Genomic DNA, 22,320 nt, shown 5'->3' with positions numbered 1-22,320 from the left:
GGTATTAATTCTTTACCCATGCTCTGCTAATCCTTGGCGGAAGAAGGGGATATATATATTGTTTTATATACATATATAAAACAGCTGAGTGAGGTCAACTCCAGGAATGCAAGACTAGCTTCATACCTGACAAGAAAAAAGAAGACAATACATAACCATCTCAATATATGGAGAAAAAGATGCATTTGACAAAATTAAATACCCATTCATGAAAAAAATCTTAGTAAAGTAGGAATAGAAAATAATTTCCTCAATATGATAAAAGATATCTAGAAAAGCTTAAAACCAATATCATACTTACATGGTAAAAAACCAATATCATACTTACATGGTAAAAAACCAATATCATACTTACATGGTAAAATAAGAGCCAGAACACGGCAAGAATGTCTACTCTCACTACTCTGTTCAATACTGCCCTACCGGCTTGACCTCGGGCAATGGAGCCACAACAAATGATAAAATCCATAACAACGAGAAAGGCATGCGTCAAACACTTTCATTCACAGATATACACAGTGTTTGTGTATATATAGAATCCAAAGGAAGCTAGAAAAATGACTAGAGTCGATCAATGAATTTAGCAGGTCTCAAGAAACAAGTCAGGATACTCAAGCTATTGTGTCTCTTCAGATGATTGGGAAATAAACAACAACACAAAGAAAACGTCTACGTGAGAGTGGGGTTCTGTGTCAACTAGGCGGAGCCAGGATCCGCAGTGGTGCCATTGAAGGGCTTCTCATCCCCAAGATTGGAGCCTGGTGGTACGTCGGCTACCCATGTGGCTGTGATCCACATGGTTGGCAGCTTGAAACCCGCAGCAGCTCCTTGGGAGAAAGAGCAGGCTTTCTACTGCTGTAAACAGTTACAGTCTCAGAAAGCTAGAGGGTCTCTGTGAGTCACAATTGACTGGATGGCCTTGAGCGTGGTTTGGGCTTAATCCCCAAGATGTGAGCTAACTCCATAAGGGGGGATCAGCTGGGAACAGCCAATCGGTTGTAAGATTAGAGTGGAACACACTCCCCTTACTTAAGTCACAGTGCTGATAAAGTTTCCTCGGGGGGGCGGCCTACTTCCTATATAATTAGACTCTGTGGGCAGCTTCTTGGTTTCTTGCTAGTTCTGGATCCTGCATGTGGGCTCATCCACCTCAACTTCTTTGGACCCGTGTTCACACCTCCACATTGTCTGCCGACCCCAGAGCCTCCACCTGACCTGCTGACTCTGGTCCCGTCGGCATTTGCATCCATCAGCCTGTGCTCTTCCTGCTTTGTCCTCCCTCTTCCTGGCTGTTCTTCCTGCTTTGTCCTCCCGCTTCCTGCTCCCTGGTTCATCGCCCCTCAGGAAAAGCCTCCAGTTTAACCTCTAACCCATGGACTTGAACTGGACTAGATTTACCCCTTTCTACAACTGTATGAGCGAGCCGTTTTCTCAACATATATTTCTCTCTCCCTTTTGCTCTCTGTCTCTAGATATATGTATGTGTATGATTGCTGTTTTATATATATATATACATTGCTCTCTATTATCTATATCTCTATCTATATAATTGTGTGTGTGTACCCCTGGGGTAGAGTGGTGACACACTGAGCTACTAACTGCAAGGTCAGCAGTTCCAAACCACCAGCTGCTCCTCTGCAGGGCTTTCTCCTCCTGTAAGGAGTTAGTCTTGGAAACTGACCAGAGCAGTTCTACAGGGTCATACAGGGCTGCTACCAAGTGGAATCGACTCAATGACAGTGTCAAATGGAGGAATGAATTTAACGAAAAGATGCAAGACGTCTATACTGAAAACTACAAAACAATGCTGAGAGAAATTAAGAAAATGTCGAAGGCCACCCTGTGAGGCAAAGCCAAAGGGCAGTGAGAAGGAGGCAGGCTCTCAGTGAGATGAAGGACACAGGAGCTGCAACAACAGGCTCAAGAACAACCGGGAGGATGGCCGGGAGGATGGAGCAGGGCAGGTTTCATCGGAACCGACTCAACAGCACCTAACAACGACGACAACGACAAACAATTGATGCTAAAGCTGTGGTCATGAAGACTAGGTGGGATTGGGATAACAGACAAATTACTAAAAGAGAACTGAAACATCTCAAATTAGAGCGACACATGTAACAGGCAGTTGATACAGGTGTGGAACCAAAGCTTTTTCCACAAGTGGTGCTGAATTAACTGGGTGGTTAGAGAGCCCGACCACTACCTCACACTCTGTACAGAAAGAGAGCTGTATCACAGAGCCAAACAGAAACGCTGATTCCTAGAATCCTCTTCTCTGGGAGCCGAAGAGAACGTCTCCACGACACACAGTCGAGTAACCGTAAGAGGAACGCAGCAACATTTGTCTTTCGTGAACTCTAAAAGCGATGCTCTTGGAAAGCCCACTGCAGGCAGAGGGGGATGATCCCGGTATGAAGCTGTCGACTGGGAGTGGTTAAGACATTCCCACACATTCACGACCCAAAGACAAACAACCCGAGAAAAGACGTACAGTAGCTGCCACCATCAGAGAAGCACCAATGAAAAGGAAACGGGGGGCTCCTCCCCTGCCCCCCAGCTGCTAGGACGGAGACCCAGACGTCAGATCTTGCGGAGGGTGTGGAATAGCTGGATCTCCTACACGATGGTGGGACGTAAGACGGTGCGGTGACCCCGAGAAACAGTTTTAACAGTTTCCAAGAAAGTTAAACTTACACTTGCCTGACGACCCAGCACGTCCTCTCCTAGGTGCACTGATGAAAAAGGAAAGCGCATACGCACACTCAATTTTTATTTATTTATTTAGTTTTGGTTTGGGGCTGACTATTCACAGCAGTGTTAGGCATACGACACGGAAATGGGAAACCAGCAGATGCCCGCCAGTGAGAACCTAGATAAATTGAGGTGGTGTCATAGAATCCATCCCACTCACAGGGGCTCAAGGAAAAGCTTGGATCTCTCCTCCAGAAAGAAATCACCGGTGCTTGCCAGCCTGTGGAGCACAATTCTCTTGTGACACGTGGTGCCCAGGCACGGGGGTCAACTCAGTGACAACCGGGCTGAGGGACGTCCATGACTGCAGTCGGCAGGGGACTCTCACTCACAGGTCAGTCACAGAAGCGCTCCATCTGTCTGTCACTCAAAACCAGCCAAAGCGAATTCACGGACTGAGAGCTTAGAACTCGGCTGTCTTTGCACGGTGAGGCTGGCTGGAAAGAGGCAAAGGGGGCTGGTTCTGGAATGATGGAAAGGGTCATATCCTGACTGGGATCACCATGACTGGGTGCTTTCGCTTGTCTGATTCCATGGCGCTAGCCGTTCAGTGAATGTGAGTTAATTCTCCTTCAGAAGAGAGAGAAAAGGAAACACTGGGCGGGAAGATGGGTTCTTGTCTCTTCCCGTATATGTGGCTGGGTGTTTCACTCCCACGGCCCTACACTAACACCACCACCCGCCCCCTGGGGATTTCCTCGACTCCCATGACCTTCTACCTCCTGGAGAAGAGGACTGAGTGTCCCCAAGCCCTCACACGCCCCACACCCACGGTGGAACTTGTCAGCGTGCGCTCCCCAATACCCCTCCCCACTTCCTGGTCTCTTCTTTCTCCCAGCTCAGAGGTTCCCAAATGTATTTGGCTCACTGCCCCTTTGCGGGGAGAACACCCCCACAAACCAACTCATCACCTCCTTGGCAATTAAAAGCCTTTTAGTTATAACCCATAATCCTGGACAAACCTTTGCAGCCCCTCTCGATTGCCCCAGTGGCCACTTTGGGAAACTCTGTTCTAACGGAACACGCTCCGTCTGCAGTGAGGTGGGCTTTCAGCATCCCCCTCCTTCTCCTCAAAGCCCTCACCTGGTCACCTCCCTCCATTCTGCTTCTCACCTGCACTCCCTCCTATGGTCTCTATGTGGCCTTAGAGCTGCGCTGCCAACCTCCCTTACTCTGCCTTCCTCCAAACGTTTATACCTGCTTTCCATTGTGATCGCCTGGTGTTCACCCATTGTTTTTCAAAGCTAGATCACCAAGCCTATCTTCCTAGTCCCTCTGAGTTTGGAAGCTCCTCTGAACACTGTTTAAGTCTCCACTGGAAGATGGGTGACAGCGACATATGAGGTGCATCGGCCAGGTATCTAACGCAGGTCTCCTGCATGGCAGAGGAGAGTTCTGCCACTGAGCCACACGGAAGTGCTCTATTCTTTGTCTGTCTGATAAACCTCGGCAATTCAACTCACCGCCATCCTGTCCATGCCACCTCACAGTGGCCTGGAGCAAGAAACCTCGTCTTCCTCCCGCAGATCAGTTGGTGGTTTTGAACTGATGATCTTGCAGATAGCTGCAGGGCTCCTATCCTGAAATAACAGTGGGTGTATCTCCAGTGTTGGTGAGGAGGAGGAGGCTCGGCCTTCAAACAGCACTACTACAGAACAAGAAATGGGAGCCTCTTGTCTCTCTTCAAAATTAATTTTGAATTCCCTCATTTTTAGTTTAAGGAACTATGGCTACTTAAGTGATTATCCTTTTGTCTAAATGAAAATCTTATAGTTTATAATTCTCAAGATAGTGTGTTTTATAAATAAAGTTGATTAAAATATTCATCTCAGTGAATGAATGATTTACCTTATCTCGTACTCTCTGAATGGTATAAAATAATATTGTGTTTTCATTTGATCAACAGTCCATTATTACGCAAAGAATATTGGCAGTATCGCACGAGCAATTCTGAAGGGGGGGTGTGTTTGAAGCGGCCAATGACCTTTCCATGCAGCAAGAGCGGCACTTCTCCCGTCTCTCAACAGATGTGCAAGTACCTTGAAGCGTTTGTCGGACACAGCGACTGGAGTACATTTTAATCGTATGTTCTAAAACCAGAAGACGGGAAAGTCTCACTGATCTAGCTCCGTGTTAAGCTCTACCGTCTGCTTTCTCCCTCGAGCATGCATGTGGTCAGGAGAGGCCTGTCCCTAGAAAAGGACGCAGCGCTTGGTAAGCAGGAGGGCGGTGACAAAGGGGACCACCCTGAGATGCATGAACACAGTGACTGCAGCGGTGGGCTCACATCACTCCCACCTCAACTCTGGGCGGGACCTGGGAGGGGCTGGCTGTGTGGCCCGCTCAGCCCTTACCAACTGACCTGATGCATGTTCCTTTCCCTCTCTGAGCCTCAGTTTCCTTTTTAACCGGCCAACTCATGATTAATACCTACCACGCAGGACAACTGAGATGACTGAGGAGAAATCCAGCCATTTTGATAACAAAGGGGATTAGGGAGGGGGTGAGCATGGGGATGGCCCCTGCAGTGTGGGGCAACACCTTGCTCTGTCATACTGGGTGGCCAGGTGTCACAGGTTGACTCCGGGCAGTCAGCAATGACCCCATGACTATGTTCCAGAAGTGTGCGCTCTGACCCAGGCAACCTGGGTTGGAATCCTCCTTCTACAGTGCAGAAAGCTGGGCCCGGGATTTTCCATTTCTGAAACGAGGATCATCAGTTCATGGGTTCTTTTGGAGAGAGGATGAGCCAGTTGCGGGGAAACTCCAGCATGGTGGCCATTAGCTAGAGCAATCGGATTTGAAGATGGTGACCCCTCATGGGAGCACCGGTCAGTTCTGTGTTCAGGGTGGTGTGCCAGGAAGGGTGCCGCACCCCCCAACCCACCCTACCTCCTCCTCCACGGGTCACGATTCCTCTCATTTCAATCGCCTCCTCCCCTCCCCGCCCCGGCTCCCCACCTTCACACCCAATGGGGCTCAAAGCCCATGGACCTCTTTCCACCCCGGAGAGCCCAATTCCAAGCCCCTGCAGCAGCACCCTCCCCATGGCACACCCTCCTCTGCTGCCTGCCACCTCAGCCCCCACAGGGGCTTGGAGACTCTTCTCTCCTGCTCACTCAGCGCCCATGACTCCCATTCCCTAGACAGCCCACCTTTGCTCAGCCCAGCAGCCCTGGCGCTTGCAGGCAGAGTTCCCCACCTGCCCTTCACGGCCACTTCGGCGCCTGGTGGGTGTCTTTCGAAGTGAAAGAATCCACCCGTTGTCCAGGCATGCACGCCAGCTCCCGGACGCCTCCCCGGGTTTCGAGTGGAGCTGCGCTGACACGGTTGCCCGTGACTTGATTTGGGAAAGCTGCTCCCCCAGCCTCGCTTCTGAGACGCATCTGCGTGACTGTGAACCTCAGTTAGCCCCTGAGCACATGAACCCTTTGCCCCACCGGGTGACGCTTGAGTGGAAGGGCCAGCATTGGCCCTATCCTTGACCAAGTCGCCCACGTCCCCGATTGGTCCCGCCCCCAGGCCCTACCATGAAAGTTTGGGGCTCCCTTTGTACCCCCGCTAGCTCCCAACCCTCTTTCTTCAGAGTGTGGACGGTCCCCCGGGCACTGACCTCGGGCAGCTGGGCCTCCTGCTGCGGTCCACGCGGGTTCATCGCACGCTTCTCTTCCCCGGAACTCACACGCAGGGCCGCTGACACGGAAGAAGAGCCGGTGGTGTCAGGACACGGTGCTCAACTGCTTAGTGAAAGGTCAGCCGTTCAAAGCCACCCAGCGGCTCCACAGGACAAAACCCCGGGTGGTCTGCTCACGTCACGACGAGTTCTCCTCTCTGACACAGGGCTACCGTGAGCTGCACGCGTCTTGACGACCCACCACCGTGGGAGCGCCGGACCCTTTGCTCAAAGAGTGGGACAAGTCTACACAATAAGCTACAAAAGGCCCAAACTCACCACCGACTCAATTCTGACTCACATAGGCACTATAAGATCAAGGTGGCAGAGCCGGCTCTGTGGACTTGCGGGTCTATCAATCTTAATGGGAGTAGGTAGCAAGCCTCATTTTTCTCCCACAGAGCATCTGGTCATTTTGAACTGCTGACCTTGTGGTTCACAGCTCAATGCATAACCGCTCTGCCAATACTTGCCTAATGAACCCTCCAAACCACGGAGGTCATAAAAAAACAGGGAAGGCAGGGAAACAGTCACAGCTGAGAGCAAGCAGCCCAAGGCCCCGTGACCACTGGATGGAATGCGGGGCCTGGCTGAGGTCCGGGATAGAAAAGGCATTAGGGAAAAACAGAAGAAATCGGAACGAACCTTAGTTAACAACGACAAATCAATATTGGCTCATTAATTGCAACGAATGTGCCATGCTAACATAAAATGCTAATAATAGGGGAAACTCAACTGGGGGGGATATGAGAATTCTGTTATGAGAATCACAGGTTTTTTGGTAAATCTGAAACTGTCTTAAAATCAAGCTTTGTTTTGTTTTAATTAACAACCACAAAAGAATTTTGAGATAAGAGCATTACACTCAGAGTAATTTTTGTGCTAGTATGCAGTGAAAACCCTTAAGCCCTCACCAACACCCCCCCCCCTCCCCCAGTCAGCATCCTGCCCTCCTCAGTCCTGATTCTGCGGCCCAGAATCGGTCCACACCAAGAGTCCTAAAATCCACTGCCAGCGAGTCGACGCCGACTCATAGCGACCCTGTAGAAACTCTGAGTTTCTGCTCACTCACGGCTCTGGCGAGTTTCTGAGACTCTTGGTAGGAGTAGAAAGCCCCATCTTTCTCCCAATACTACCCACCAAGGGCGGTGGTTTGTGAATGTTGGTGGACTGAGAACGAGTCAATGAAATGTTAACGTATATCACAGTCTCCACCAGGGAAGGTCATGTGAATAGCTCCTTTATAAACCGGCCCCCATCCCTCCATTTATCCCCATTCAGTTACGTCAGGGCTAGCTGAGTGAGCCAGCGCCTGAGGAACAGCACAGGTCGACAGAGGTGCAGTAACCATAGCAGTACTGAATATGTCCTCCTTTCCTCGAGGTGCCCCGAGGCTGCCATGTTGCTCTGCAGATGCAGCAGGGTGATCGGGTAGGGTTTAGAGACAATCAGCTAACTGTCCAAGACAGAGCCAGCTATGAACCCAATGGGCCTGACCCCAAGGCTTGTGTACTTGACCCAGTCACCATGGGTCAATCTAAGGTGACCAGATTTTAACACTGGTAAACCGGGACACCAGGGGGACACCATTGATAAAACTCAGATCCTGGTGAAATAGCCACACGGCAGTCGAAAACCATATACCCTAGCTTGTCGTGCATTCTTTCCAAAAATTGGGACTTTTTAAAAACGCCGCGGGACGTGGGAAAAATTGTTAAAAATCAGGACTGTGCCGCCAAAAGCAGGATGTCTGGTCACCTTAATATTGATACATGAGTGTCAGTGTGTCAGAGTGTGTCAGAGTAGGACTGTGTGCCGGATAGGGTCTTCATGACTGATTCTGTCAGAATTAGATTGCCTGGCCTTTCTTCCGCGGCAGCTGTGGGTGGATTCCAGTCTCCCATTTGCAGGTTAGCTGCAGAGCACACTCAGCATTCTCATTACCCAGGGACCCTGGTTGTCCTATTCAACACCATGGAGAAAACCCATCTGGGGTTGAGAGGGGCACAGCAAAGGCACGGGGAGGGGCGAACAGGAGAGGAGGTATTTAGTAGATAGGAACCTACTGACTATGCCTAAGGGAACGGGAATCCTGTTCCCACAAACATTTGTATGCAAATACTCCAGCAGCACTGCTTAGATTAGCTCATATTTCAGCCCCACTGCCCATCACCAAAGAATGGATAAATAAAAGGTGGAGCCTCCAGGCAGGCACAGGGCTGTGGTGACATACCCTCCACGAGCCTAGTAAACCAAGATGCTGGCTACCAGAGGCCAGCCATCGGAGCTCCTCTAGAATGGTGTGATTCCATTTGCATGTAATGCCCGCCACCGAGCAATCTATGGGACAGGAAGTGGACTGGGCTGCTGCTGGGTGGGCGGGTAGACAGGAGTGACTTGCTAATAACTAGGGAGGGGATTTCCATTACATTCAGGGTGATGAAAAGCTCTGGATTAGGTGGTGGGGACGCTTGCAAAGCTTTGTGAACGTACCTAGAAAACACTGCCGTGTTCACTTTAAAGCGGTGAAGACGGTGCACTTTCTGTTACCTCCGTCTTGCCTCACTTTACAGAAAGGGAAACAGATCCGAGCTGTGTGGATCTGGGTCTGCCCATCTCTTTACCAGCTGTGTGTGATTTCCGGCTCTGTACCTCGGCTCCCTCACCTGTTCCTCGGCGGTCATTACTCACTATAGCACCTACCTCTTGCGGTTGTTGAAACGACTTAGACCAGCACCTGACACGTTAGAGAGACGCTCAACCTTAACTTTGGGAATATTGTTGCAAGATGGGACAGACTTAAGGACTTTAACCTTGGACTCCTCCTCCCCTCACCAGGCGCAGGCAGGATCAGGACAACAGCCCCCCGCCCCCCAACAGCCTACACACTGAGCAGTCTCAAAGCCGCCTCCTCCTGAGTCCCAGACCTTGGGGGTCCACGCCCACTCTCGCTGTCCCCAGGCCGGACTTCTGGCAGGCCGGCAGGTGTGGCCGGCGTGCCTCTGGGATGCAGATCCAGCGCTTGGGGGGAACGTGTGAACCTTAGCGCGCCGCCTGGTGGCACCTGCCGGTACAGCGGCGGCGCCGGTACCGGGGAGGCGCCCTTTGGAAGTCTGGCCAGGCCTTGCTCAGCTGGATCTACCACTGCTTTGAAATCATCCTTATTATAAAACAAGTAACTTTTATTTAGTCCAACCAGGAGCTTTGTGCGGGCTCTTCTTAATCGTATGAGGTAAGTACCATTGTTGCTTTTTGCAATCGAGGGAGTTGATGCTCGGTTTCCCAGCAGGCTGAGCAGGCCTGTGTCCACTTGGCTCCAGATTCCTATTCTTAGAATAAGTGGGAAACCGGGAGGGGAAGGTGGCAGGGGAGCATCCCCGGGCCTCTCTAAAGGTCAAGACCGATTCAGGAGTGGATTTCAAATCAGCTCGGGGTGGAGTGGAGTGGGTGGGTGGGGGGCACTTCCACACGTTCTTAGAAATTTCCATTATCTTTAAATAAACATTTTGAAGCGCATGGAGCCCCAGAGTGGTGCAAATGGCCAATGATCCCCCTCTTAACGGAATGTTGGAGGTTGGAGTCTGAATATCTATGGGGCAAAAAAATCAGCCACAGAAAGTCTCCCAGTTCGACTCTGACATTGATGGGCTTGCCAGGAATCCCTGTTGACTCCCTGACAACAGGTTACACAAAACTCCTCCCCTCCCGTTCAAGGCAGCCTCCAGGAGCTCCAGGAAATGGAGAGCCGGTGGGAAACTCTTTCTCCTGCATACTGAGCAAGGGCTGAAGGCCCTTTGACTGCATCTCCACAGGACAGGGTAAAACTGCCTCTGTGAGTTTCCGAGATTGTAGTAACTGCCTTCTCCACAGAGGGCTGGTGGTTTCAAACTTCGGACCTTGTGGATTGCAGCCCAATGGGTAACCCACTAAGCCATCAGGGCTCCATGAATGAGTCTATTGAACCAATGTTGATGAGCTCCCTATTGTGACTCAGAAACTGCCCTGGGTGCTGGATATATAATGCTGGACAGATAAGACCGGACCTGCCTTCAAGCAGCTGACCATCAAATTCCTTTTCTTGACTCACACCAGGATCCCCTTGCAGGGAGCCTTTGTCTTTAAAAAGGCCATGCAAATACTCATTTGTAAGGATTGTGCGAGATGATGCATAGAGTGCCGGCCCCAAGGCCCTATACATGGTAAGGTCTCTAGTCAACAGTGGGAGCTGGCAGCCCCTTCTGAGGCAACCATCCTTCAAGTCCCACCTAACCCCGCAGGCTTCTTGGCCCACTTTTGGGGTGGTCAGAACACCCCCTCCAATCAGACTAGCTGGGAGGGGAGAATCTTAGAAAGCTAGGTCACTGACATGTGTGAAGTACATTCCGTACATTTTTCATTCACTACTACAACCAAAAAAGAGTCAAACTCACTGCCATTGAGTGGATGCTGACTCATAGCCATCGTATAGGACAGGGTAGGACTGTCCCTGTGGGTTTCTGAGACTGCCCCTGTGTACAAGAGAAGCAAGCTGTCCTTCTCCCACGGCACACAACTCCCTATGAAACAGTGCCATTCTTCTCCGTTTTGTAGACAACAAAGGGAGCGTCAGAATGGTTAAGTACATTGTGTAAATCACACACCCAGCAAGGGAGAGAGCCCAAATCCACACTGGGTCTCTTTAGATTTAGAGCCAGGATTGCTTCCTTTCTTCCCTATCTCCCACTGTAAACTGGGCCAGGGGGCCAGGGGTAGGATCGTAGCACCTTGGAATCTGGGTGCTGGAGAGGGCTCAGAGGTTCTACACAACATCATAGGGATGAGGGGGGGTCAGTCTGAACAATCCCAAATGATGCCTAAACTCCCAAAGCTGTTAGCCCCTAGAGTCGACAGAATTGGGGTAGCTGAGATTTTTCTCATTTAGGGAGAACTTTTGTGTGTGTGTGTGGGGGGGGGGGCAAGATCCACACTTGTGGAAGGATATAAATTATAACTCAGAGCGAGAAGCCGTAAGTGAAGGACCAGAAGGCTGACTATATATAGCCCAAAGGACACTGTGAAGGTGTATTTAGTCCCCGGTTTGTGACATATTGAACTTAAAATGAACCACACGCTCGGCCCCTATTTTATCGTTCTTTAAATGTGCATCACACACACACATACGCACACACAAACACACACTCGTCAGTAAAAGGAGCCCTGGTGGCGCAGAGGATTGCTCCTGGCTACCCCATTAGCTGCTCCTCAGGCGACACTGGGCGCTATCCACTCCAGTCAAGATTTAGTCTCCGCAGCCTATGCAGGGTCGGCATGAGACCGGAACTGGTCAGAGGCAGTGAGTTTGTTTGTTTTAAGGTTAATCAGGGACTTAGTTATTTTTTTTATTAAAGGAAAATTGTGCAGAATTCTGCTCCTAATTTTGCTTCACCAGCCGGTGTTTTCCAAGGCACTGGGCGCTGCGTCTCGCGGGGACCCCCCCTGAGGGGCCCCAAGTTGCTCGTCGGCCTCGCCCAGTCGGCCTCGCGGTTCCCCCTTCAGGCACCCCCGCCGGCCCCGCCCCCGCCGGCCCCGGCCCCGCCCCGCCGCGCGCGGTCCACCAGGGCTCCGGCACTCGCTCGGGCCGGCGAGCCGGGCGGCTGGGCATTGTGGCAGGCGGCTGGCTCGCGAAGGCGCCGGAGCAGCCGGCGGCGGAGGGGCGCGGAGAGGCGCTCCAGCGGGCTGAGACTGCGCGGCGCCGGGCGCTGCGAGCGCCGCCGAGCACACTCGCCTGCAGCCGCGCAACTTCGGAGCCCGGCGCCGGGGCTCCAGGAGCGCTCGGGGAGCTCCGCAGAGCTGCGCTCCTGGGTCGGGCTCGAGAGCGGGCGCCCGGCACCCAGCGCGTTCCGAGCGCCCGGCAGCCTTGCGCGCAGCGTGGCTGCCGCTGCCCCCACGGAGGGCACGGGCTGGCGCGGCCGGGCGCCGGGGAAGACGGCGCGGAGGCGGCGGCGGCGGCGGAGACGGCGGCGGCGAGGCTGGGACCAGGGAGAGGGCCCCGGGGGAGAGGCGCCGGAGTCGGGCCGCGGGAGCATGTGGGCCCGGAGCGGAGCGCGGGGCGCGCTGCTGCTGGCGCTGCTGCTGTGCTGGCACCCGAGGCTGAGCCGAGCAGGTAGGGAGCTACGGGGCGTGAGGTCGGGGGGCACGGGGACTCCGAAGTTGAGGTGGCCCTTCTCCGCGCTGGGCGCCGCCGAGCGTAAGCGGCCAGGCGTCCAAGTTCAATGGCAATCCGATTTCCCGGTGGCGCAGGCTAGGTATGGGCGTAAAGTAAGCGAAGCTCCCCGAGTCCACACACCCCCTCCCTTCCCCCGATGGCGAGCTTCTGTTATCTGAACTGGTTGGTGTCTGCGTCGGGGTCTAAGCTGCCGGGAGCACCTGCATCCTTCCCAGGGACCCCGGGCCCCGGCGCGCCTGGCAGCGGCTCCGAGCGGATCCAGCTGTTGCTGCGCGCGCCGGGTGTGCGCTGCGGTTCGCCAACTTCCCACCGGGGCCGCCGCCCGCTCGCCCGCTGCGCGCTTCGCAAGCGCGGACCCGCAGACGGAGCCCGACAGCGGGACACCCGCGGAGCCCGGGGAGCGCTGGTCTGGCTGGGCCAGCCAGGGCGGCGGGATCGGAGGCGGGGAGAGATTGAATCCCCGGGGCACACCGCTTTCCAGACCGCTGGCGCCCAAGTCCGGCGGGTTTGTTTTTTCTTCTTCTGAGTAATTGGGGAGCGCAGGGTTCATAGTGGATCTTAAGGGATCCGGGTCTAGGGAAAGAGATGAGGGACCTTCGACTCTAGACTGAGCAGGAGACTTTTACGGGGTTGGTGGTCTCCTGAATGAAGTTTCTAACAGTGCGCTCCCCAACCCCGTCCTCCTGCTGTGGAGGTGTGTGTCTCGCTTGTCCTCCAGTGGAATGAGCCCTTGCCCGCTGGCCTGGGTCTTCCAGGGCAGTCACTGGATACAACCTTTTTTGCTTGTTTGTTTGGGTGGGCTGGCCCGAGTAGCTGACCTTCTTGTTCACTGGGGTGGGGCTCCTTGAGGCTGGACATGGGGCAGGGATGACGAAGCCCCCACCCCACCCAGGGCACCTTCCATGTCCCCCAGGTCCCTGCATAACCAAAGATCCTGCACTCAGGAATTAAGTGATTCCCATGGATCAGGAGTGAGGGCTTGCTTCAGCACATTCCCCCCCCCCCGCCCCCCTTCCTCAGTCCTGTTCCATGAAGTTACAACACTCAATCATTTCATCCCAGTTAATTATGATTTGGGCAGACTCTGGTATTTAAAGCAGTGTTTTGAAGTTGGGAGGTAATGATGGGGTGGGGACAGACTGCTGAATGACCACCCTTGTTTTAAAGGGTGCACTTGAATGTAGAGGTGCTCTGCTTAGGGTGTTGGTTTTGGTTTGAGTGTTTGGGGGTGGTGGTGATTGAGGGCCTGGTGAAGTCTCTGTAAATGGTACATTGGCACACAGTTGGGTCTTGATCCGGAATGAATACCAAGGTTTCTGGGGATGGGGTGTGGGGTGTGTGTGTGTAGGTGGGGTGGTGGTGTTTGTGTTCCAGTGGGCAGTAAAATGACAAGAGAAGCTCTCCGAACTCAGATGGGAAGGCTGGGGGTGGCCTGCCTTTCCTGCTTAACAAAGCATCTAGTCCCCATCTTCCCCCAAAGACACCCTAGGCCCAGGGCTTTGATGGATTTGGGCACAAATGGTGCCCGGCTAGAAATGGCCTGTAATACCCAGCTTTGATTTCTTAGTCGGAGCTAGGCAGCATCGCAATTGTGCTCATTACTTAGCCTGGCGGGAACTGCCTGCCCACCAGCAGTAGAGGGGCCAGCTGGCAGGGTGGCCTGAGGCTTCCTGTTACCCCAGAATGTGTGGACGTCAGAAACTGGGGAGGGGGGTGGTTATGCCCCTTCCTCCCACATACTCTTTTGCTCCAGTATCACAGACACAGCATCTTTATTTCACAGGGTTTTTGGGGCTCCGCAGTGGGCCCCTCTTTTTTTCTAGTCCCCTTTCACTAATGGGAAAAACCAAGTCCAGTGTGTTGGCTTTCCAGATTTTGCCTGACCTTGGTGGTGGGTGTAGAATTGTATATAGTCAGGCTGATTGAGGTCACCCAGGACCCCCTCCCTATACCCTTACTCACCTCTACCTTGAGCTTCAGATTAAGCAGAGGCAAGAAAAGCTGTTACCACAGAGTGGAGGGCTAGGGGGTGGGTGAGGGTACCCTTTTGGGTGTTCAAGTTCCTCTCAAGTAGCTACAGGCACCTCTTTCTCCCCCCCCCCCCCCATGAATAAGAGAATAAGTCTCTTTAGAGCACTGTGATTTTTCTTTCTTTTTAACCATAAAGTTTGATGATGGGAAAATCAAACCTGGAACCATAAAACCCCAGACTCTGGGAAGGAGAGGTCAGCAAGTGACTGGCTAGCCAGAGGCCACTTCAAAAGCCCCAGTTGACCAGGGACGCTTCCCCACCCTGCTCCACTGCCTTTCCTGGAGCTTTTAATGAGCCTTTCCGTGGCCTCTGTTTATCAAAGCCAAAGTGTCTTGATAACACTTCTTCTAAAAGTGCAATTCAAACCAGAGTTTTCCTGGTCTGTGTGTGTGTGTGTGTGTGTGTGTGTGTGTGTGTTGCCTGTTCTTGTCTTCTACACTACAGCAAACAGCCCTCTCACTTAAACCAGTGGAAAATCAAGAGCCTATTAATGGGTTTTCTCATTAAAATGAAAGTACCACTGCAGGGGAGGAATATTGTCGGTTATCTAACTTCTTCTGCCTCTTCTTCCCCACTGCCTCCCCAACAGGGAATTATGTATGACACCCTTTCTAACCTACTTACTTAGCAGTGGACGCTTTGGGACAGGTCCTGACTTGTCCTCAGTCAAATGGGATTTATGGACAGAGGTGGGATTTGAACTCTCAGATCTCAGTTAAAAGTCCTTGGGGCCCTTCATTCCACTTGGGGTTTAGACTGGCTGTGGAGGGTCTGGGGCTGAGATTCTGAAAGTCAGCACCACCTGAGGCAGTCAGCTGACAAGCCGGGCGGTTTGGTAGCCAGATTGGCCTGGGATTTGTAGCAGGATATTGGAAAGACTGAGCATCCAGGGGAGGTAGAGCAGGCCAGGACCAAAGGTTCAAGGTGAAGGGCTGAGACCAGGCACCCAAAGGTGACTCCACTCTGGGACTTTCTTTCTCAGCAACTGCTCTACCCACCTTGGGGGGAGGCAGGATCTGAAGTTACTGGGTTAACAAGGAAGAAGAATCACAAGCCAAGCTTCTCCATTAGCATTTTAGAGCTCCGACCCCACTGGTTACCCTTCATTTTGATGCTTTCCAGGCTCAACTCCATCCCTCCTCTCTTTGTCCCGAGCTGCTCCTCTGCCACAAATTCTGTGGGACTCTATCCCTGGCTGCCAGGCCAAAGATGGGGCCTGCCTCTCTCCTCCCCTCTCAATAGACACAAATGCTTTTGAAAGCCCGTGGCAGACTTTGGGTATGAGGCTAGGGGAGGAATGAAACCCTGTCCACTCCCAAGAGCAAGGTTAGGGATTCTGACGGACAGCCATGGGAATCTTCCCCAAAGGCTAAGCATTTGGAAAGCAGCCAGCTCAGCCCACTGGGGCCTGTGGGACAGTGGAGGCAGGGATGCAGTCCTGGCTGGACTGCCTGGTGCTGGAGCTGGAACTGGGCTGGGGGTAGAGGGAAACCAGTGCCTAGGCAGGACAGGGAGGAGGGAGAGGGTTCCACAGTGAGGCCCAGAGCTTGCGCTTCTTCTGGCCTCCTCCTCCTCCTCCTCAGTTTTCTAAACAGCTTCTACAAATGGACTCATTAACGCTGTGAAGGCAAAATGAAACCAAACAAGCGGAGTCGTGCCTTTCCATTTCTTTCTTTTATTAAAAAAGGGAAATTGTTCAGTGCCATCAGATCTATTCCCCCCCCCCCCCCATAGCAGCAGCACCCGAGGTTCAGCAGAAGGAAGTCTGTCTCGTTGCCCCTCATCTTGACCAAGCATGACGTCCTTCTCCAGGGACAGGTCTCTGCTGACAATAAGTCCAAACTACATGAAACAAAGTCTGTCTCCGTCGTCGTCCTTGCCTCTAGGGTGCGTTCCCCTGTACCCCTTTTAAGGTAGACTTGCTCAGGAGGCTCCTGGCGTATTCAGAGTTCTCTGGTAACTACACCAGAATTCAAAGGCCTCAATTCCTCTTTCTTCCTCGTTCACTGTCCCAGGGTTACATGCCTAAGAAAAGGCCAGGGCTTGGGTCAGAGGTACCTTCGTTCTTCAGGCAACATTCTTTGCTAACACTTTAAGGAGTTCCGTTGCCACAGATTTTCCGGGCCCTATTTGATGTTTGATTTCTTGACTGTTGCTTCCAGGGGCTGCTTCCATGGGTGTTGGCTGCCGATACATAAAACCAAATCCCTGACAGCTTCAGTCATTTCCACATTGATCACGATGTTGTGTGTGGTTAGCACGATTGTGAGATGTCTTGATTTCTTTGCACCATTTGATGGTCATTCTAAGCCGTTCAAGGTTCAAGTCCTCTCTGAACCAGCAAGGTTGTGTCCCCCGCTAGCTGGCCATGAGATCCTCTCCATTCTGGAGTCCCATTTTTTTTCAGATGGTCCAATTTCTCCCTTGTGTTTGCTCAGCATACAGATGAAAGTAAATATGGGGAGAAGAAACGGGGAAATACCGTAATTATTGTAGTACAAGGAAAGGACCGTTTCAGGAGGTCTAGGGGAAGTTGTCCACCCTCAGCCTTTTGGCTTTGCTCTCCTGAATTTGGGGTTTGTCTTCCTCTGGACCTGCACAGAGCTGGGGGGTGGTGTCACATTTGGTGAGATGGGCAAGGAAGCCCCTCCACTGGGCGTTTTAGAAGAAGATTGGCTTATCCCAGAGCTGGCCTCTGCTCTGGTGGTGAGTTGGGTAGTTGGAAAGTGCAGCCCAGCTGCTGGCAAGTGCTCAAAGCCCCGTCCTGGGGATGCTCCTTCCCCACGCTCCAGGTCTTGAAGGGAAGGATGGCAATGTAAACCTTTGCTTAAGTGCTGGCATAAATTAGCCACCTCCCCCTGGCGTGCCTTCCCTGCCTCCTTTATTGGCCCCTTCCTTCTCTCCAAAAGCGGGGAGTTGCTGGAAGCACCCAGATTTATGACAAAGCAGCCTGATTAGTGTCCCCGCAGCTTGTGGGTTTGATTCAGCCCCACTGCACTGCCACAGCATTGCTATGCCTAGCTCCCTCTGGCCCCTCCACACACCCCCTGCCCCGCCCGCCTAGCTCAATCCATTTGCTAGAGCCCCCACCCCAGCTCTCACCACCTCCTAGCAAGTGAGCCTGCCAGGCCACCCCATTGTCACCTCCCAGCGCAGGCTGCCCCCAGCGCCTCACAACTCCCGCGCCTGCCACCGCTCACTTTGCGTGGAAAGGCAGGCTCCTGGGTATGAGAGTGTGTAGTAGGAGTGTGTCGGGTGGGAGGTGAGAGTGGATATGGAAGGAGTAGGTGGAGGTGGGAGTGTGTGGTGGGAGGTGCGGGTGAGGGGAGATGCGGTGTTGTGCTTGGGTGTTAGGTGTGTGAAAGTGGGGTGTGTGCGTTGTGTGCAGGGAAGAGTGTGTGTGTGTGTGTGTGTGTGTGCGTGCGCACACTGAGGAGGGCTGTGCCTGGTGTCTATGGGGCTGGGAGAGGTGTGTGTTTGGGTGTGTGTGGGTAGGGCTGTTCAGTAGACTCGGGCATGGCTGCGGTGTGCTTTGTGTGTACACAGGGGTGTGTCCTGTGGGGCCAGTGAGTCGCTGTGCAGCCAGGGGTGTGCCAGTCATTGCGTCGTGCTGGGGATGGGTCTCCACTCAGGACACGGCCTTTTGTGCTAACCTGTCGTGGGGTCTGCCACGGGGCAGCACCAATCGTCTGTGCTGGTCTGCTAACAGGAAAGGTTGGAAGGTCAAGCCCATGTGGCCGCTGCATGGAAGAAAGGCCGGGTGATCTGCTTCCATCACAATGACAGCCTAGAGCCCTGGTGCCACGAGGGGGTCTGGCCCGGTTGGTCAGCAACTCTGGATGCTGCTCTCGTGATGGACGCCAACCCTGGCTGACCAACCTGTGGCCATATTTCCACCCCAGGACCTCTCCGGCTCAACGGATTGGGTGTGCCTGGGAGACCTGCCCCTCTCAGCAAGCCCAGACTCCGTGGGGTAGGGCCTGGGAGGCAATGACTTGGGAGAAAAAATGTCCTTATTCGTTGCTTCTCTCTCAGTGGCTCTCACATGGAAAGAGCCCAGAAAATACTTTATAAGCACTGGTCAAGATTATTTTGGTAGTGGGGATAGGGCGGGTGGGGAATGCGTTCCCTACCACCCGACCCCACCCCTCAAAGCTGGTGAGAAGAGCAGGTGGGGAGCAAGTCAGGGGGGCTCAGAACCTGAGGCATCTCCTACTGTGGGATCTGGAGCAAGGAAGTCCCTTTCCCCCTCTGGGTCCTGGTTGGTCTCCAGTGTGGGAAAGGTGAGAGGTGGCCCCTCCGGGTTGCCTTTCCCACTTTGGTTCCATCTGAAGGGGCTCTCAGCAACAGCCAGCAAGGGACAGAGGTAGCTTTCAGCCAGCACCATGTGCTTACAGGGGCCCCCAGAAAGTCAATCTATCCACTGGGGTGCCCCCACGTGTGCTTCACAACCCTGGGTCTCTCTCCAAAGCCATAAATCACTCCTCTTCCCAGGACCTTCGTCCTTTTTCTAGTCCGCAAGGGTCTCTTGCCTCAGAGACCGAGAGGAAGCCAACCTGGGCTTGGGAGAAAAGAGGTCCTCACCATCCACTCCCCCATCCGAGGCTCCTGTTGGAGGTGTAGTAAGACGGGCCTGCCGAGACCTTGAGCTCTGATGCAGTTCTCAGAAGACAGGTGGTAGCTGAGTGTGTGTGTGTGTGTGTGTGTGTGTGTGTGTGTGTGTGGTGTTGGGGGCTGGGGATCCTGTTCCCAACCAGGTATTGGAACACCTGGCCCAGCCCTAAAACCTGGTGTGTGAAGCTCAGAGGTGGGTAAGACACAGGTCTGACTCCTAGGGAATTAATAGACTTTGTGTTGCCTCCTGATTATGAGCCATGTGCAGGGCCTGTGCTGCTGGGGTTGAGGGGACAAGAGAGGTGTAGGTAGGTAGGGAGGGAGGGAGGGAGGGAAGGAGGGAGGGAGGTAGATATGAAATAGATATACAGTGTCTGGTGTGGTGTTTAGAGGACAGGCTGTACAGACTGCTTGGGTTCAAATCCTGACGGTGCCACTCTTGGGCTGTGTGTTTTGGGGCAAGTTGCCTACCTCTCTAGGCATTGGTTTCTTCATTTGTGAAATGGAAGCAGTGGTCCAGCTCCATCAGATGATCATTATAGTGATGAATGAGATCAAAGCATCACAGCTTTTCTTGCTCAGTAAGAGTCATTTTCATCACCATGAACCATCTTCTCTCTGCCTTCGAGGCGATGCCGACTCAGAGTGACGCGACAGGACGGCCTAGAACTGCCCCTGTGACTTCCCCAGCTGGTAGCTCTTCACAGGAGTAGAAAGCTTTGTCTTTCTCCCTCGGAGTGGCTGCTGATTTTGAACTGCTGACCGTGTGGATCGCAGCCCAACATGGAACCACTCCACCACCACGGCCCCCCTTCATCCACCCATCTTCACTGGGGACAAGGATTGGGCGGGAAATGCCTAGGATGTTGGGAGGAGACATTTGAAGTTCGCAAGTGCCTGGGCAGTTCGGAAGGCTTCCTGGAGGAGCCTGCTGCCCCTTGGAGGGTGAGTATAGTTTGGCTGATAAGAATAGAGGGTGCTGCTGGCAGGGCAGTGCACTATCCATGGAGCGGCAGGGGAGAAACACATTTTTTTTTTTTTTTGCATGTCTGCCCAGGGAATAAATTCTGAATTCAGCCCTTCGCTTTCATCTGGCCATCTAGGGACACAAGAGACATATGGGGTCAGGGCCCTTCTTATGAGTGGAAAGAGCCAAGGCTTTGGGGTAGAAGGACTGGACTCTGTCCTTCTAAGTTAGAATCCCTGGACTCTGGGTTCGGAGGCACAAACTCTCTGAGCCTCAGTGTCCCTGTCTGTGGGCTGGGGATGAGGCAGGGGATCGCACATGCAGTGCTCACCCCATGGAGTTGTGCCCCACCCCCACCACCAATCTGGCTGACCACTGGTGGGGCTTGGCTCTGCTTTTCTCCATGAATGTCTCTGGACAGGAGAGCAGTGGGCAGAGGCCCCAGGGGGCAGCTACCAGGTTGCCCAGAGAGCCAAAAAGAGGGACAAGGAGAGGAGAGATGGCCCTTCCTGGCCTGGGTACCCAGCTAGTCAGCAGCAGCCCCGGAGGCATCCCAAAGGCCACCCGGGAAGCAGCTGGCATCCCCTGGAGGCCTCCAGTGGCGCCCGGAGGCACTGCCAGCATCAGGAGCCGGAACTTAGGGAGAGCAGCGCTATAATGCGATCAGAGGCGCCTGCCGGCCCGGCGTGCGGCCTGGGCACCCATGGAGGGTGGAGGGCTTATGGGAAGTGGAACTACAATTCCAGGAAAGCGATTCCTGGCACCCCAACCCCACCCCGCCCCCAACCCACCTTTGGTCACTGTGACTCTGCTGCCCCAGAGCTAGGCGCAGCTCAGAGATGAGTGAGCAGGGACCTGGGGTCAGGTGGTATGCCTTTTCCTTGCTTTGCCACTGAGCTAGGGTACTGGGGGTGGGGGCAGTGGAGGCCGGTGGGAGGAGGCAGGATGGAGTGGAGATGAGTAGGGGATGGGGGTGTGGCTAGGGCACTGGAAGACTAGGGAGCTGGGTCTTGTGTTGCTCATCCACGGGTCTGTGAAGCCCAGCACAGGGCCTAGGGCTCCGTGAGAGTCCCTGAAGTGTTTGTACCACGGAGGGCCACGCCCTACTCAACCACGGGGCCGCCGTGATTCAGACTTGCTGCTAGGTACAACTCACCAAAGACAGAACGAGGAGAGTGTTTTCCTTTGCGAATAACCTCCCCTTCGTTCTGGGCTGCTTTCCCTCTAGGAGCAGTTCCCGTGCCCCAGGCACAGCGGAAGGAAGAGCTAGGGTCATCAGTGGTCAGCCCCCAGGTAGGGAAGCATTTACTACTAAATCCAGGGGAGCCACCAGGGGAGCCACCATGCCTTGACCCAGCCTAATGGTCAAGTGCCCTCGGACCTGCTGGGTGAGCAAGCAGACCAGCAGACACTCGCTGGGCTGGGAAGCTCAGCTTTCATGCAAGGTGGCCTTAGCAAGGCGCAGGTGACAAGCCCCTTGAAAACATTCATTCCTTTTTGCATCCTCAGCGCCACCTAACCTTCTGGTTGCTGAAGATAACAACCACTCATGAACACTAGCCCTGAGGCCTGGGAGCAGTGGGGCTGATGGTCCTCCATCCCCCATAGCAACTGCCACCAGCTTCTTGGCAGGATCTGGGTAGCTACAGGACCTGGCTGGGCCAGGCTCCCCCTGGCACCATGTCCAGTGTGAGCATTCAGGGAGCACCCCTGAGAGATTAAACACCTCCAGCCCGTTGGCTGAGGTGCCAGTAGGCCTGGCCCAGATAACCACCTTCATAGCTGGGCTCTAACTGGCCCGTGCCAGATGTGCCCCCGCCCCAGGCTAGTATGAAGTTCCAGCCTGGCAGCTAGGGCTGTGTGGTGGCTTGGCACCATGACCCCTGCTACAAATGTGGTCTGGGCCCACCGTCTCCTCTGGGCCCCAGCACTTCTGTGTGCGCTTGGGAGACGACCACAGACCGAGCCCCAAGCCTGGGTCCTCGTCCTAGCTGTGCAGCAGATCTGCTGTGTGACATTATGCTCATCCCTGTCCCTCGCTGGGCCCCAGCGCCTTCACTTCCTACGTGAAGAGGGCC

General features: G+C 53.7%; 1 protein-coding gene across 2 annotated transcripts in view; it reads left to right on the top strand.

The window, feature by feature from the left end:
- The first annotated feature begins 12,049 nt into the window (after positions 1 to 12,049).
- Positions 12,050 to 22,320, top strand: part of UNC5B (unc-5 netrin receptor B) — a 79,616-nt gene continuing 69,345 nt past the window's right edge. For both annotated transcript variants that reach the window (XM_075534851.1, XM_075534850.1), the window contains exon 1: positions 12,050 to 12,566. In XM_075534851.1, the coding sequence (XP_075390966.1) occupies positions 12,488 to 12,566 (79 nt within the window). In that variant the 5' untranslated portion in view covers positions 12,050 to 12,487. The remainder of the gene's footprint in view (positions 12,567 to 22,320) is intronic.

Source organism: Tenrec ecaudatus, chromosome 16, assembly GCF_050624435.1.
Source record: "Tenrec ecaudatus isolate mTenEca1 chromosome 16, mTenEca1.hap1, whole genome shotgun sequence".
Classification (NCBI taxonomy): domain Eukaryota; kingdom Metazoa; phylum Chordata; class Mammalia; order Afrosoricida; family Tenrecidae; genus Tenrec; species Tenrec ecaudatus.
This window is presented reverse-complemented; position numbering and strand designations above follow the sequence as displayed.